This window comes from Ipomoea nil, unplaced genomic scaffold, assembly GCF_001879475.1.
Source record: "Ipomoea nil cultivar Tokyo-kokei standard unplaced genomic scaffold, Asagao_1.1 scaffold2845, whole genome shotgun sequence".
Classification (NCBI taxonomy): Eukaryota; Viridiplantae; Streptophyta; class Magnoliopsida; order Solanales; family Convolvulaceae; genus Ipomoea; species Ipomoea nil.
This window is the reverse complement of record NW_017619273.1, coordinates 8264705-8281815: the sequence shown is the minus strand read 5'-3', so window position 1 is coordinate 8281815 and position 17111 is coordinate 8264705. Positions and strand designations below refer to the sequence as shown.

Sequence of the window (17111 nt, the reverse complement as noted above, 5' to 3'; positions counted from 1 at the left end):
CTAAGGAGCGGGCTTTTTTGGCCCGCCCCGTTTAGGCCCGCGGCCCGCCGGGCTTTGGCCCGCCCCGCCCCGCCAGCCCGTATTGACAACACTACCTAATAATGCATAACCGCACGTTCGCACAGAAAGGCATGTTTGCATTTGATCCAGTATCTTGCTAGTATAATCTATATATGTATATAGATACCTAGACATACAACTATTTGGTTAGCAATTACCTGTACTAACATGCAAAGAAATCATAATTTCATGAATGTAACAACGAAAAAGTACTGTCATGTTCTGAAAATTTCTAACAAGAATTAGAAATTATTAAGAAAAAAATGCTCTCGTCGTGGCCCCCAACTGGCACGTCTTGAGATGGTTTCCGAAGTGGTGCGGAGGTGGCTCTAGGCGGTTTCTGGGGCTCTGTGGTGGTTTTAAGGTGGTTGTTTCCTTCTCGTCCCAGTGGCGAGTTTGTTTTCCTTTCGTTTTTCTTTCGTTTCCCTACTTTAGACTTGTGTTGTGTTCTGTTGTGCTACTGTGGGGAGAATGGCGTCTTCATCTCGTTCTATTGAGGAAGCATGTGCGTCCTTGACACTTGTGGAGGAGGAAGCTGGAGGGGTGGAGGTAGGGGAAGCCGATGTTGTGGAGGAGAGCAGGAACTTTCAGTTTGCCGCGATAGGAAGGCTGTTGATAAAGTGTCCTTTCAAGTTTCCCGTTGTTCCTGACACTCTTGCGGGGGTGTGGAGGCCGGGGAAGGGGGTCACCGTGCGGGAGTTGCAGCACAACCTGTTCTTGTTCCAGTTTTACCATGAGTTCGATCTGGTGCACATTTTGGAGGACGGGTCATAGGCCTTTGAACAAAATTTGCTTCTACTCAAGCGAGTTCATGAGAGTCAATCCCGGTTAGAGGTAGAACTTCGCTCTTCAGAGTTCTGGGTTCAAGTACATAACCTCCCCATGGGGTTTATGAGTATGAAGATGGCGGAGGCGGTAGGAAATTATGTTGGCCGTTTTGTGAAGGCGGATCAACACAATTTTGACGGAACATGGAAGACTTTCATGCGACTTCAGGTGGAGGTTGACGTGGAGAGGCCTCTCAAACGTAAGATGAAACTAAAGAAGTAGGGTGGGGAGTGGTTCTGGGTAGATCTCAAGTACAAGAGGCTTCCCACGTTTTGTTTCATCTATGGTGTGCTTGGTCACTCAGAACGTTTCTGTGGCCGCCACTTTAAGGAAGGTGGCGTCGGTGGAGAGAAGTTGTATGGGGCTTGGTGAGAGCTCCTGGGCGACGATCGGTGGTGGCGGGTGGTCAGAGGTGGCTCGTTAATTGTGGGCCGGAGAAGGCAGAGCAGGTGGGGGTATAGGCGTTGGGTGCGCGTGGGGGCAGGTTGGGACTACGTGCAGGCAGTTGTGCGTGCGGCCAATGAGGGGGAAGACGTGTGCATGGATCATGTGAGTGAGGGGGACGATACGTGTATGGGCGCAATTAACGGTGTATTTGGAAAGGGTCTGAGCGAGAAAGATGGAGATAGGGAGAACGTGGATGAGGGGCATAGAGTAGTGATCGTGGAGCAAAAGAGAAGGAGAATTGAGGGGGATGACGATAGTGAGAAAATCACCATAGGGTTAACTTTGAACGATTATAGGGCGGGTGCTGCTAGGTGTGAGGCCAATGAGTCTTCTCGCCTAGAATTGCCGAGGGCTTGGCAACCCATCGGCAATTCAGGTGTTGTTGGAGCTTATCCAACGGAGGATGCCAAAAGTGGTGTTCTTGAGTGAGACTTTATGTAACAAGGTGAAATTGGAGTGTGTTCGTAGGCGTTTGGCAGCAATAACAGTAATAGTAATAGTAATAGTAATAGTAATAGTAATAGTAATAGTAATAGTAATAGTAATAATAATAATAATAATAATAATAATAATAATAATAATAATAATAATAATAATAATCCTATATTCATGTTTGGTTTCTTTTATACTTCTTTATCTAATGTTTTCTATTAGACTATTGTTTTCTGGCATTTTCAAATGTTGCATGATGTACTCTGCATCAAGGGAATGAAGATGATTAATTTGAATCCAGAAGGGTAATAAAAATATCATTTTGTATTACTAATACTAATACAAAGATGTTAGTAACACATTGTTTTGGAGATGAAACAATGTAAGGAGAACAATATTCCATTGGTGATTTAACCGAATTTAATTTAATATAAGAACTTAATTTTTTTCTCTCTATTCACATTATTTCAATTTGGCAGAACAATCTATATTAGATTCTATATTTCCAATTACATATATCAATGTAATTCAATCATCATAGATAAAAGAATCAATCTTTAATAGAATTTCCAAGTAAATAACACATTAGACATTATATGTATTGAAACAAGTAATCTATATCTATCTATATATATATTAAAACAAAATGATTGACACAAAAATTTTCCCCCCAAAAACTTAGTGACATTTTTGTAAAACCAAACTCATAATAATAATAATAATAATAATAATAATAATAATAATAATAATAATAATAATAATTAGCATGTGTATATATATAATATAAATAAATGTGTGTAACGTGAGAAGAATAATATATATGTAATATATATTCCTTTATTTTGGAATCAAAATTTATTATGATTGGAAGTTACCAATCTCTTCCTATGCCCTATTAATGACTATTAAATTATTTCATAAAGATTAGTTTACTACCTATATAATTATGTAGATGAGAATTTAAAAAATTTGGAGTGAATTCCATTTTTGGTCCTACTGTTATAGGGACGTTTCCAATTTTAGTCCACTTTAATTTTTTTTGCCACTTTATAACCACTATTATTGAATGTGTTCCACTTTTAGTCCCACCGTTAGTATTTTCATCAAGAGGCCGTGTAATCTAGGGGTATTTTGACATTTCTTCTCATCCAAGACTACGTTTGACTAAAGAAATGAGAACATTAAACCTAAAACCTAAGAAACCTCCCCGGCCCATGTTGGAACGAACGAAACGATGTAGCTTTGGCTTCCCATTCTCATTGTTCGAAGAGCCATCTTCGAATATCAGAGGAGGAGGACGAAGCGTCTGTATTAAAAGAGAAGAGACAAACATAAAAAGACCAAAATACCCTTTGATTATACGGCCTCTTGACGGAAATATTAACGGTGGACTAAAAGTGGAACACATTTAATAACAGTGGTTGTAAAGTGGCAAAAAAAATTAAAGTGGACTAAAATTGAAAACGCCCCTATAACAGTAGGACCAAAAATGGAATTGACTCAAAAATTTGTCTTTCCTCCTCTTTCATCCTCTTTCCTCCATTGCCATGAACTTTTATACAATATAAAATTATATATTTTCTTTTTCTTCTTCTTCTTCAAGGTTGGAACTCTCCTTTCAACAATTGCTTTGTAAGTGTTATTCCTTTATTTTATTTTATTTAGTATGGGTAGAATACAAGTAGGGACCTTAACATTTTACGGGTGCTTATGTGTATCTTGTGTTGTTTTATTGTTGATGATGATGATGGTTGATAGAAGAGGAGGATTTGAACAATTGAGACTTAGAGAAATTTGGAAAAATAAGATTTCACGGTAAGTGGTTGTTTTCTTTTTACTTTACCCAAAGTATTTTTCAAACTGATGGATATATTGGTTGATAATTATTTGATTGAATGTTTTGGCATATGAAATGACTCAATTGATTACTTAAAAACATTTTTATACTTAAAAAAAATATTTATGAATTATACGGTTAATATGTTTTGCTTAAAAAAAATTATTATTGATTTCATTTAGATTCAAGAAATAAGTGTACAACTATATATAAACTGTATATATTTGTTTAAAAATAAAAAATATATATATTTGTTTTATTCATACGAAAAATAATGTATATATATATATATATATATATATATATATATATATATATATATATATATATATATATAGTTGTTTATTTACGTACATTGTGTATATCTCTATAAAAATTATTATTATTATTATTATTATTATTATTATTATTATTATTATTATTATTATTATTATTATATATCCCAAGCCCATTGAAGGGCAGAATACACCGCCCTTCTAATATCAACGCATCCTGTGTAATGTGAAGAGAGAGTTCTCCCTATTGATGGCACATGTATCTTCTGCCCCGATGTTGATGAAGATGTTGATCATATTGTAATAAGGAAATGCTGGAAGACTAGGGAGTTCTGGGAGCGCCTGATTCCTATCTATAAACGCGTGCAATGGGAATGTGGCGACTTCGTGGGGTGGATCCTAGGCAACATTGCAATGAAGTCGGACTGAAGTGCGTTCTTTGCTACAACAACATATCTCGAGAAATTTGTTTCAATTGGGCAAAGGGCATGCAATGATTCAATTCTGTGTATTTTTTACATTAAAGATTTACATTACTTTTTCATATTGTATTTTTATTTGTAAATATGAAATTAATTACTATATATAAAAATAGTCTATTAAAAGGCAGAAAATTTATTTATATAATAATTATTTCCATATGAACGTATGTAACTGTCAATTCTAGAATTACATATAGGTATAATAGGATAATATTATATATATATATATATATATATATATATATATATATATATATATATATATATATATATATATATATATATATATATATATCGTACATCATATATAGTTATCTGAATCAGATTTATGAATGAAATATATAATTGGGTAGAATAATTTAATTATATATATTAATTTAAAAATAACTTATTAAAAGGTTTGAAATGATATAATAAATTATTTTAAAATTATTTGGCAAATTGAAATGTCGCAAAAGTCTCCCTACATTTAGTAATTTGTATTTGTAATTATGAAATTAATTACCATATATAAAAATAGTTTATTAAAGGGCATGATATTTATATTTATATAATAATAATAATAATAATAATAATAATAATAATAATAATAATAATATAATACTACTATAACGAATTAGCCTTACAAAACAAATTATTCACATACAGAAACGCGGAATCATGCATCCTATTAGCCTTAACGAATTATTATTACTATAATTAGTATGCACGTGTAATTCATGGTATTTAGTATGCAGGAATTATTATTCATTTGTTACTATGCACGAAAATCATGCAATAGCTATTAGTATTAGTATTTAGTATTTCATAATTAAATTAAATCATCCTTAATTTGCACCCTTGATTACATAATTTGGAACGCAAATTATTCATTTATAATTCATTTGCACAAATTCATAGTTATAAATACCTCATTGGTCATGCTTCTCATTCATTTGCAATCCTCTTCCTATACTTTTCAATTTTCATACGCTAAACTTTTCAACTTTTCAATATGGCTCTCACCTTCAATCTACTTAACCAAATCACTGCTACCTTCACGAATTGTGCGATACAAGTTCGCCTAATCCGAATGTACGAGTCAACATTCAACAATAACACATACAATTCTCATACTTTGGAGTTTGTGTTTCATGTTTCTAAGGTATATTCGTCACTTTTAGTATAGATATATATAGATTATCTTTTAGTCTATATATATATCTCTAATTTCATTGCAAAATTAAACAAAATATATAATAATTATTAGGTACAGTAGCTTGCAATATTTTCAAATTTAGTTCGTTAAACTTAATTCATTTATCGAACAAAAATTACAGAAAATCATAATAGATCTATACATCAACAACCAACATGGTATATACCACGAAATTTTCAATAATTTGTAATTTTGTCACTCTTATTTTTCTATATTGTATGTTAAAGTAATTTCTTTATTATTTCTATTTTCCATTTTATATTTCCGTTCCAACTTTTTATATATTATATCTTCTCTTAAATTTTTCACACAATTACACAATAAGATGAACAATATTCATCCCATGCATCGCATGGGTATCATACTAGTTTCCATAATAACAATAACAATAACAATAACAATAATAATAATAATAATAATAATAATAATAATAATAATAATAATAATAATAATAATAATAATAAACAACTAAAGAAGAGGCAAATAAACTTATGATGATCTGAAGAAGATGGGAAAAACTGAAGCAAAGATGCAAAGACTGAAGAGAAAAAACTGAAGTAAAGGCGCAAAGATTGATTCAAACCGGCAACCTTTTAGTCAAGTGTACTGTTCACCGTGTTTTCTCCATTTCTCCATTTGGAAAAGTCTAAATTTGGTTTCTCCAAAAACGTACATAAAGTGAAAAAATGGAGAAGAGTTACGCAATTACAGGGCGTTTGGTTGGAGGGATTTTAAATTCCCTTCCCACTTAATTCCCACCTAATTCCAAAGACCATTAAATTCCGTAGTTTGGTTGGAGGGAATTGCAATTCCAATTCCCCCATTTTCATGGAATTAAAATCACATGTCCCCCCTGGGATTTTAATTCCTGAGAAAAAAAAGATAGTGATGAGTCAAAAATACCCCTTCCTTTTTTAACCTAAAATTAATGTCTAACAACAATAATGAACATCTTTGACTTTATACTACTTATTCCCTTTCAATTCCCATGTATACCAAACATTGGAATTGAAATTCCCAATAATTCTATTCTTGTCAACCAAACACTGGAATTTAAATTCCCACTTTATTCCTAGTAATTCAACGCCCATGGAATTACAATTCCTTTCCCACATAATTCTCCCCCTCCAACCAAACGCCCTGTTAGAGTGTATAAAACATGCGCTTTAATTCATCATATTTAATTAAAAATAATAGTAAAGAAAATCAACATTCATTATTCAAATAAAAGAAAAAAAAATAGTTTTGAATATCAATCGTATAATATTGAATATAATTATCTAACTAAGTTGGTCAAACAATTGAATTGTCTACTACTAACTTTCTTGCACACCCCTGAAGTTGCATACACTCCATAAATCAAAATCTTTCACTTTTGCCATTAAACCTTGACTTATACAGATACGGAGTACTACTTTGTAAAGAATAAGTGTTGCAAAACAAAATAATAATAATAATAATAATAATAATAATAATAATAATAATAATAATAATAATAATAATAATAATAACAATAACAATAACAATAACAATAATAATGTAATTTTTTTAAGAAAAACAAATGTCTTAAATCAAATATTAAAAATTAAAAACTTCAAACAAAAACAACTGCCGACAAGCGCGGCTGGCTTGAGTGTCTTCATCCAACCTTTATTCGCGGCCGGACGAAGACAGCAACAGATTTTTTAGCTTTTTCAGCAATAAGCCAAAATTATAGTATAGTATAAGTAAGCTATTACATCATTTATTTAATGAAAATTAAATGATTTAGGAAATGTAACATTATTGATCAGCCTTTGAAATGATGCATTTTGCTAAAATATAACAGATTACAAACTTGGAACACTTACATATTCAAGAATTTCTAAAGCATTTTCCACAAATGAATTGAAACAAGAGACTCCAGTATGCATTTACTGCCAGAATGACATCAGGGTGTGAGAATGTGACTCAAATTGGGGCCCAATAGACCTCAACAACACTAGGTAAAGAAGATGAGAAAACCTAAATGCACATTGCACCTCATATTAACCTTTCTTCCTTTGCTCTCTTTCGTGCCAAAAACCGTTCCTTAGCTGCAGTCAGTGCATCGCCGCTTCTTTTATGATGCTCCTTTCTTGGTTGATCGTTAACTAATGCTTCTTCATTTACAGGACCAGCAACCGGTCCATCATCAACTGCCGGTGCAGTTATGGCTTTCTCTTCGGAGGAAGCATTGGAAATAGGCCTTGTATCTGTGGCCTGTGGAGACCTCTCTTTGGGACGGGGAGAACTCTCAATCTCTCGCCTCTTTATCTCCCTAGACATGTCTGGGGGCACAGTGCTCGAGGATGGGATCTCTTTTTGCGGTTGAATTGCCACCTCTTCTTCATGCTGCTTCTCGGGCTTGTTTATCTTCGACTCTCCACCTCCAAAAGCGACATTACTTGCCAGGCTGAAGTAAAAGTCACTAATGTCTGTCTTCTTAGTAACCTATCAAAGGAAAGGGGCAAAAGCAGGAGCAACAAGAGTTTAGAAAACTATGTTCAACTCACTCAAAATTTGTTGCGGATATATAGATAAACACATGGGACATTGTTGATGTAAAGCAGGTTTACTTATACATTATCATAGCGGGTTGAATTGACAAAAAAAGCATAACAATTATTTCAGGCCAACAGGGGAACAAAGAAAGAATAAATGGGTAAAAGTTATCAGGAAGAATAAAATCCTTAGTCAATGCTTGAAGGCATTATCATATAGATTACAGAGTCCGAGGATATATTCCAGAACTCAGAAGTCAACTTTGAGCAAAACAAAAAAGACTTAAGTACAGCTCTTGCTTAAGAGAGTGTAGCTGAAAATCAACCCACAATAGAATAAATATAAACAGGAAAACTCGTGCACACATTTCAAAGTGCAGAGTCAGAAGTTTAAGAGAGAGAGAGAGGAAGAAGAATAATAATTATTTTTAAAAAAAAAAAAAAACATGACAGTTACACATGAATAGGATAAATCAAGAAAAATAAAAAAGAAAGCAACTTACATCATCTTTTGCCTCTCTTAGCTCACGAAGACGCTCTTCCTGCATCCACTTTTCCTGCTCTTGAAGTTTCTTCTTGTATGCACTAGTGAGAAATTTATCTTTGTCTGCAAAGAGGTGGTCATCTTTAGTTCTCTCTTTGGCAAGTTTCCTCTCATATATTATCTCATGTTCGCGTTCACGCTGCTTGGCCTTATCAATTAGTTGTTGAATATATTTTGGCTGCAAAGGAATCAAGGGGGCAAGAAATGAATATTCAGTAACCCTAAAATAATAAAAAAAAATAACAACAACAATAATAAATGCAATGCTAAAAATACCTTCCTCTCCTCACGGTCTTGTGCTCGAGGTTGTACAGCCTTCATTTTCATGTCGTCATATACTCCATCATAATCAAACACTGATGGATCCTCTTCTAGAGCCTTCTTATGCTGCTCCTCGATCTGCCACAGGCCCACAAGCAGTCAGAAAAAGGAATTTTGTTGAAATTATGATAAATAAAAACCAGTTTTAGAAAGGAAAAAATAAAAAGTGATTAAACATAATCTTGTTAATATAGCCAGACTTACATCTCTCAGAGCCTTGTTCTTGGAAGCTTGGCGAGAGATTTCTTTCTCAACATCATCATCATCCCCATCACCAAAACCAAGTGCAGTGGGTAGAGGGGGTCTTGTTGGCTGTTTCTTCTGCTGGGAAGGTGGAGCTCTAAGCTGTAATCCATATCCTGACTTTTTCATTATCTTTATCTGTAAATTAGACGGAAAAAATGAACTTATTTAGAATCCAAAAAGCTGTTTCATCCAAGAATCTTTCCAGAATGCATATAGAAAAATGAGTTTGAATAAAAACAAAGGTCCAATTTGAGTGGTAATGATGAATTTCAAGACAGAATGGAGGAGATCATAGTTGATTATGCAATAATGCAATAATCTGCACTAAGTATTCAAGGTGTATGATCATTTCTACTCTTCTGGTAGCAGCATTGTTTTTTGTTATATGTAGTTTTGTCTAGATTCACTCAAGGATCATATTCCATTGGGAGAGCAATTACTTTTAACTGAGTAGCTATTTACTTATTTAATTCACTCTTATCCTGCCAGAGTGATCCCTGGCCCTAATTGAGAACTAAAGAAGCTAACACACAATACAAAAATGTAACATGCCTCCACACTGCACATATCTACTGAAGCAGAATTAATAAGGAAGAAAATTTTAGCCAAAGACCATTTGAAGGATGCAAAGAATTACCAGTTCTGATGATCTATTTCAAGTTTGAAGGACTCTAACATTGTTCAAGTTTGAAGGACTCTAACATTGTTCAAGTTTGAATGTTTATGAAAACATGGAAATTTCAAATCCAAAATTTATTTACAAAAGTTTCCAACAAAAAAAAAAAAAAAAAAAACATAAACATAAAAAAAAAAAAAACCAAACCAAACAAAAACAAAAACAAAATAAAAATAAAAAATAATAAAAAATAAAATTAAAAAAACAAGAAGGTACATAAATAAAAACTGATTCAAGCAAAGTTTTTGGGAAAAAAGGGTAACATGAAAAGATGTGCTTGCAGGAGCCAATAAGCTCTGTGCAATCCCTGAAGAGGAATAAAATAGAAAGAAAGAAACAGATAATAACTAAGGAAGAGCTGGAATGATACTATATAATGATACAAGTGTTCTAGTTCTACAATATTCACTTCATTTATTTACTTCCAGGGTTTTACAGTGTATCAAGGTTAGGAAATGTCTGGTTGAAAATCTAAGGTCCCTCAACTCAGGTCCTTGACTAAAAAACAGATAATAACTTGTAAAAAACAGATAATAACTAAGGTCCTTGACTATTTTTTTTTTGACCAATTGAGGCCCCCAGGCCCCAACTTTAAAAATCTTAACCAATTTGGTCCTCCGTTTGTTTTGACCAAATTGGTAATTTTGCTATATCAATGGACCATTTCGTTCATCACATGTACCATACTACCATTTACACCAAAAAGTTAATTACCAAAATGGTCCCTTAACTAGGGGTGAAATTAGGCTAGGCCGAGCCGAGCTTTAGAAATATAGCATATAGGCTTGGGCTTACTATAGAAATCTTAGGCCTGAGCCCGTAGGCTTTTTGTTAGGCTCAAACTTGAGCCTACAATTAGCCTGGCCTAGCCTGAAGGCTTTTTAAAAGCCTATTTAATATGCAGGCCATTAAAAACGCTTCAAGCTTTGAGCCTATTTAAAGCCTACATAATATGTAGGCTTTAAGCCTTTTTAATACGTACATACGTGTAAAAAATTTTAAAAATATATCTAACACAATTATACAAAAGGCTAATACATAACTAACATAAGTATATCACCACAAATACATGATTATGAATCACATGACAATCAAGCAATAACTACAAAACCAAGTTCATAATACAAAATCCAACAACACAAGTGTAATAACTGGTATTAACTGCAAAACCACAAGTCTATAATACAAAAATCCAACACAAGTTTTAAACACAACACAAAACCACAAGTCCATAATACAAAAATCCAAGTATCCAACACATAAACAAAGTAATCCAATTACTGCAAGTGACTCATACGTATTTGTGGCTATCTATAGTCAATTTCTTTATGATGTCCCAAATCAGGAATCAGCTCACTTATATTGAGAAAAAGGGAGTAACAATCCACCTAAATGCAAATGGAAGATTTCCAATGCAATTTACATTTTTATATACCTTACCTATTTAAGCGTACACACCATATGTCCTAGCATTACAACATTAAGAATGCCTTGGCATCTGTCTTGAGGTCATGCCCATGACATCTTAGCATTTCACCATGAGACCTAGTTTGAACCCTTGATATTACTCAAGTGTTTCTATCTTCTAAGAACATCGATTTCATTTCCTATTAATAATGTCCAATCTCTTTCCTTTTCCCCAGAAAATTTTGTAAATATAATAAGATTAACATGGAATCACAAAATACTCACTTATCTATCACTCTTACATAACATAAAAATCCTATATAACAACCCACATATTTAACCCAGTGAATTGATCCAGCTTCTGCCGCAAAAGTTGTTTAGAATTTCCAGACAACAAACCAGTCAGATTAAGAGATACAAATAAAGTTAGCATGAAGATAATATCCCAAGCAGCAAGGCTGCGGCCTCCGTCCATGGCCGCAGCCCTCAGCCTCCGTCCACCGCCGTATCCTACACTCCTCCGGTCACCGATAATTTACAAATACATTATCAGACTAACCTGTTTACACCGCTCGTTAGGCCAGTTGGTGGAGATAGGATGAAGCCGTCACAGACTCGAGGTTTTCCACTCGTCCAGGTAAAGCGTCTGCGTCCGACAGGCGAAAACTGCGTGAAATCGTGAATGGAATAGCCGAATAGGAAACAATTTTGGGGGTTAGGGTTTTCTAATTGAAAAATATACTTAAGTTATATTTTAAATATAAAAATACGTTTTATAAAATATATTATATATAGAATTTTAATCATATTAGAATTACTATTTAAGTGTCAACGCATGGTCTAATCCTTACTCTTGATTTGATTAGATTGGTCATAATTTAATTTGGTATATTTAATTTGACAATTTTTAAAGTAGTTGGCAGTTTTAAATTAGGGTGTCTTTGGGAACTTAGAAAATGACTTCTGAAAATTGTTTTCTAGATTTTTAGTATTTGGTAAATGATGAAAAATGTAAGTCAAAGGAAAATGAGTCATTGGTCAAAAGAAAATAACCTCATTTTTTTTGGAAAGTCATTTTCTAATTTTTACACCACCACTATACTACCGCAACCACCATCGTCGTCGCCATCACCACCACAACCACCGCCGCCACCGTTACCATCACCAATACCACCACCACCACTATTACCCCCACCACACTACTACTACTATACCACTACCACCAGTACCGTTACCACCACCAACAACAACACTTTGATTAGTAATCTTTGTTCGTAATTGTGGATTGTAAAACTTTGATTATTTTTGGTTTGTTATTTTAAATTACAAGACTTTTGTTAGTTATTTTGATATCGTATTAGTTATTTCTTATTATATTTAAAATTATTATTATTATTATTATTATTATTATTATTATTATTATTATATGTTGTTATATTCTAAACAAAACAATTAAAATGTTTAAATATACAATTCTACTCATTTTCGGAATATGAACCAAACACACCAAGACATATTTATGGAATTCAACAAAACACTAGAAATGAAAATATTTTCTGGTTTCCAGAAGTCATAAATATATGAAAATATTAGAAATGACTCATTTTCCAGAAGTCATTTTTCTGGTTTCCAAACACACCCTTAGTCAAATCCCTAAAATCCATCTCTTAAACTAGACAAATCTTAGCCATGTAAATAGAAATTTAGATGGTCTGGATTAAACCACACGGTCACACCTAAACACTTGTTGTCATCGGAAGAGAGACCATATATTTATATATAATTATTATATCTTATCTACATACAAATACAAATGTAACATATAACAATAACAATAACATAACAAATCTAATAAGAGCCAATAAAGTTAGGCTATTAACGGGAACTAAAGAATATTGGTGTAATTGTTTGTTTAAATGAATGATTCATATTATTTTGATTTTAGTACTTTTTTATTATTTTTCTTATTTTACCCTCTATTATATCATTTACTTTTTCTAAACACCCTTGCATTCTGTCAGTGTAAACTTTAGTAATGAAATATTCCGTTAACTAATTATTATTCTTAACTTACTCATTGATTTTCATAAGGAAAGTCTTAGGTTTGAACTCCATCCCAATCAAAATTAACATCATTGTTAAACATATATTATGAATATGTTAGAGTGTATTAAAAATACAATATAAAATTTAACGTGAACTTTGGTCAATTAATTAATTAGAATCACGCAATGAGCATTGATGAAACGGTACACCTAATTTACAGTATATATTCTACACAGATGAGAAACTGTGCGTATTATCATTGTCTTTTTGGGAAAGGAGGATTTGATTCTGTTTTTTAAGGTGCATTACGCCAAAGCACTAAAATTGCAGTGAAGCACACCAGGAAACTAGATCAAATCAATGATTCATTTCTGGCGGAAGTGGCAACAAGAGAAAGCATGGATCACGCCAATTAATAGGGTTTTGTGTTGCAAAAACTATGCTTAAGGTACTATACAGTGAGGGTACTTCGCTCTAAAATTGTTAATGCACCAGTTAATTCAACATTTCTGTCATAGGTTATAGTTATGCATTCTTAAAATATTTACTTGAGTTAAATCCAGCAATAGTCCTCCGACTATGTTGATTTTCCACAATTGGTTCCTGACTTTTAATTTAGACAATTTAGACACTTTGACTTTCGAAATCTTTCCAATGTTGGTCCTTCTGTTATCTTAGCGTTAGTTAGGCATCAAGTTCAGGGTTAAAGTCGTCCTTTCATTGCTTGGGTTCCTTTTTCCTTTTCGTTCCTCTATTCAATTGATCAGCAACTCCCCACCAAAATACCAAATGCCCAAACCTACTGCAATAGACACAGTACGCCGACACCTTCTCCCTCACGGTTTGCTGCCAAAAACCTCTCAAATTGCCTCCACCAACCACAAATTCCACACATACTTTATCAATTTCAGGTTTCAATACATCTAATTCAATTCTCACTTTGGCCAGATTTGGCCTAGATCGTCTACTCGTTGCCGAGTCTACGCACAGATGCGTGATATACTCTCAAAATTAAACAAATAAAATGGTAGATTTGGTAATTGAAAAACTGCGGAGCAATTTACGGAAAACATATGCAATCTGCCATCAGATCACCCATGCAATCATCGATCTGAACATCTGGAAGCATCCTCGAATGATTTGCCAAATTTGAAGCACAACTTCAAACCACCTTCATTAAATTCGAAGCACAACTTTAACAAAAACGCTTCTGCAATCACAAAACCAGCCAACTCATTCAATTCTAATTCTCCAATGTGAATTGATGAGGGTGTTGCAGCCATGGCCTTGGTGCCTCGTGCGGTGGTCTGTGAATTCCAGGAACTGATGCAGGCCGCTCTTGTCGATGCGGCGGACGGCCAAGGAACGGCCACATCAGGGCCGATGCGGAGGACCATTGCCCAGAATGAAGGCAGCTCTCGCCGATGCAGTGCACCACCTGTGACAACCCAAAATTTATTTTCCTAAATTCTATTTTATAAAAATCCAAAATAATTATTTTTAATCCTTCAAAAATTTTTCTAAAATAAGTGTATGAATTAAATATTTTAAATCATGATTTTTATTAATTCAACACCAAATAGTAGCTTATTTAAAAAATCCTAAGTGTTGAGTATATTCATGTATCAAGTTTTGACCCAAAAAGTCAATCTGAGTGAAAGCTGTGAAATCTGAATCAAATGTTTTTACTTAGGAATATATCCTTATAAGAAACCTATTTTATCTCCAAAGATTTATAAACTCATTTTATTACCCTAGCTTGGTCTAAAATGAGAAGCGTGATATTTTTCTAAGGTCAAAGGACGAAATTACCCTTTTCAGCCAACATCTATATATATATAAAGGAAGCCGCTTCTTATCAAAAAAAAAAAAATATCAAAATTGTTTTTCAGCCACAATATTCTACGGCGTCGTTTTCCTTTAACTTATAAAGTCTGATTTCAAAAATTTTGTTTCTCCCGCCTATTTAGATTGTGATAAGATAGTTGTGATCTTACTCCTACAATTTAGGGGAGTGGGCTATTATCTACTCCATATTTAGTGTTGTAATCAGATTGGGTTGCGTGTAGAAGTAGTGTGGATCGGCATGGGATTGCTTACAAGTACATGTACTCTATTATTATTTATACATTGCTCCCGCTCACTTCCTCGGCTATAAATACATGCTTATTGTGAGTGTTGAGCTTCAATGCAAAAACAAAGCTAAGTGTGGTAAATTACAAGGTTGAGATTGCTGATCCCTTATGCAATTCAAATAGAAATCTAAGCTGTCAAAGATCCTGTTTAATGCTCTGTTTTCTGCCTTGCAGTGTCATCATGTCTGGCCAGTTTATTGTGGGGGGTCAGCTTCATCCTCAGCAAACTTCAAAGGCTATAAGGTTGCGTTGTGTGCGTTCTTACGTTGTTACTGAAAACAAAGGTGAAAAGTTAATAAGAAGTCAAGAATGTATATTTCATGATCAAGAGGTTTGTCAATTATATCTATATCTACCATTGTTTGAATTCTTATTCTTATGTTTGGCACCTCTTATATTTTTAATATCTAACTTTGTTGTTTACCATTTTTATTCTAAATACAGGGTCTGTTCATCCATGTCCATATACCTAAGGATGTTATGGCAAAATATAAGAACATATTCAAGGAGGGTAAAGTGTATGGCATTAGAAACTTCATATGCATCACTAACTTCTTCAAGTATAAAACAAGCCCTCATCGTTACATGATGAAGATCAAACATGATACACTTGTGAAGGAATATAAGCGTGTGAATTTTCCCAAAACAATGTTTCGCTTCAAGAGTTTTGAAGACATACTTTCAAAGCAGGGAATTGATGAGAAAGTCTTGATAGGTTATATTAAAATAAAAATTCTAAAGTCAATATGATTTATTACCTCTATTATGATGTTATGTTTTATTTAACTACTATGCTGTTTTTTCTAAATTCAGATGTCCTTGGTCGTATTGTGGAGATATATTCTCCAGTGGAGAAGCTAATAGCAGGGAAGAAGGCTAGACTAATTGACTTTGTGCTTGAAGATTCTAGGTATGAATCCTAATTCTGATTTGTCTCTCTAATTTTGATTTGAAACTTCTATCTTATGCTTTTTCTGCTGGTTTTAAAATGGTATGCAGTCAGAGGCAGATTAAGTGTACATTGTGGGATGAGCATGTGGATCAACTAATTCCATACTTCAACTCAGTTGCTAAGGATCCAGTTATACTGTTGATTCAGCTCTGCAGAGCTAAATTCATGGACAGTGAGTTATATCTCTATTTACTTCTTCTATGTTTTTGGTTTATCCATTTCCCTCTATTTTACATTAATAGGAATAGTTATTAGTAATTACTAATGGGTAAACTAAATGCAAACTGGCTCTTAATATTAAAAAAAAAAAAACAGACAAACACATGAGACTGTTGCAGTCATTAGTAAACAACAATTAATAAACATTGATACATAAGTAAACAATCATTTATAATATGCCCAAAATAGTCAGAAATAAACAGTTTAGAATAAATAGGCAAAACTAGTCATTTTGCAATCAAAATTATGTCCTATTCACTACTTTTATTTTTCAGATGGTGAAGTGCGCATTTGCAGTTCATTTGATGCTACTCAACTGTTTTTCACACACTCATGCAAAGAATTCCGTGAGTTAAGGAGCATGTTAGTTTTTCCTCTAATCTATTTTTATTGTTCTACTTAATAACTCAATTGTGTGTTACTAATTTTTATTTACATGTTCTTTATTATTAGCTTTACCAGTAATCATACACCTTTACGGTGT

The 17111-nt window shown here is 33.4% G+C and overlaps 2 protein-coding genes across 2 annotated transcripts; one reads left to right on the top strand and one right to left on the bottom strand.

The window, feature by feature from the left end:
- Window positions 1–7283: 7283 nt before the first annotated feature.
- Window positions 7284–11992, bottom strand: LOC109159669 (nuclear speckle splicing regulatory protein 1-like). Its single transcript, XM_019307742.1, has 5 exons — window positions 11835–11992; window positions 9151–9327; window positions 8902–9024; window positions 8585–8803; window positions 7284–8031 (listed from the first exon to the last, which is right to left on the bottom strand). The coding sequence occupies exons 2-5, from the start codon at window positions 9316–9318 to the stop codon at window positions 7582–7584; spliced, it is 960 nt and encodes a 319-aa protein (XP_019163287.1). The 5' UTR covers window positions 9319–9327; window positions 11835–11992; the 3' UTR covers window positions 7284–7581.
- Window positions 11993–14726: 2734 nt separating this feature from the next.
- Window positions 14727–16379, top strand: LOC109159930. Its single transcript, XM_019308042.1, has 4 exons — window positions 14727–14761; window positions 15631–15787; window positions 15901–16171; window positions 16270–16379. Exons 1-4 carry the CDS (start codon window positions 14727–14729, stop codon window positions 16377–16379), a joined length of 573 nt encoding a protein of 190 aa, XP_019163587.1.
- The last annotated feature ends 732 nt before the right edge of the window (window positions 16380–17111 follow it).

Bases quoted from the DNA above. Each gene is read 5' to 3' on its own strand.
- LOC109159669 (XM_019307742.1), bottom strand. From the start codon at position 9,318: ATGAAAAAGTCAGGATATGGATTACAGCTTAGAGCTCCACCTTCCCAG. The intron at 9,025-9,150 runs GTAAGTCTGGCT...GGCCTGTGGCAG, and splicing joins AGAACAAGGCTCTGAGAGAT to ATCGAGGAGCAGCATAAGAA. The intron at 8,804-8,901 runs GTATTTTTAGCA...ATTCCTTTGCAG, and splicing joins AAGACCGTGAGGAGAGGAAG to CCAAAATATATTCAACAACT.
- LOC109159930 (XM_019308042.1), top strand. From the start codon at position 14,727: ATGAAGGCAGCTCTCGCCGATGCAGTGCACCACCT. The intron at 14,762-15,630 runs GTGACAACCCAA...TCTGCCTTGCAG, and splicing joins GCCGATGCAGTGCACCACCT to TGTCATCATGTCTGGCCAGT. The intron at 15,788-15,900 runs GTTTGTCAATTA...TTCTAAATACAG, and splicing joins GTATATTTCATGATCAAGAG to GGTCTGTTCATCCATGTCCA.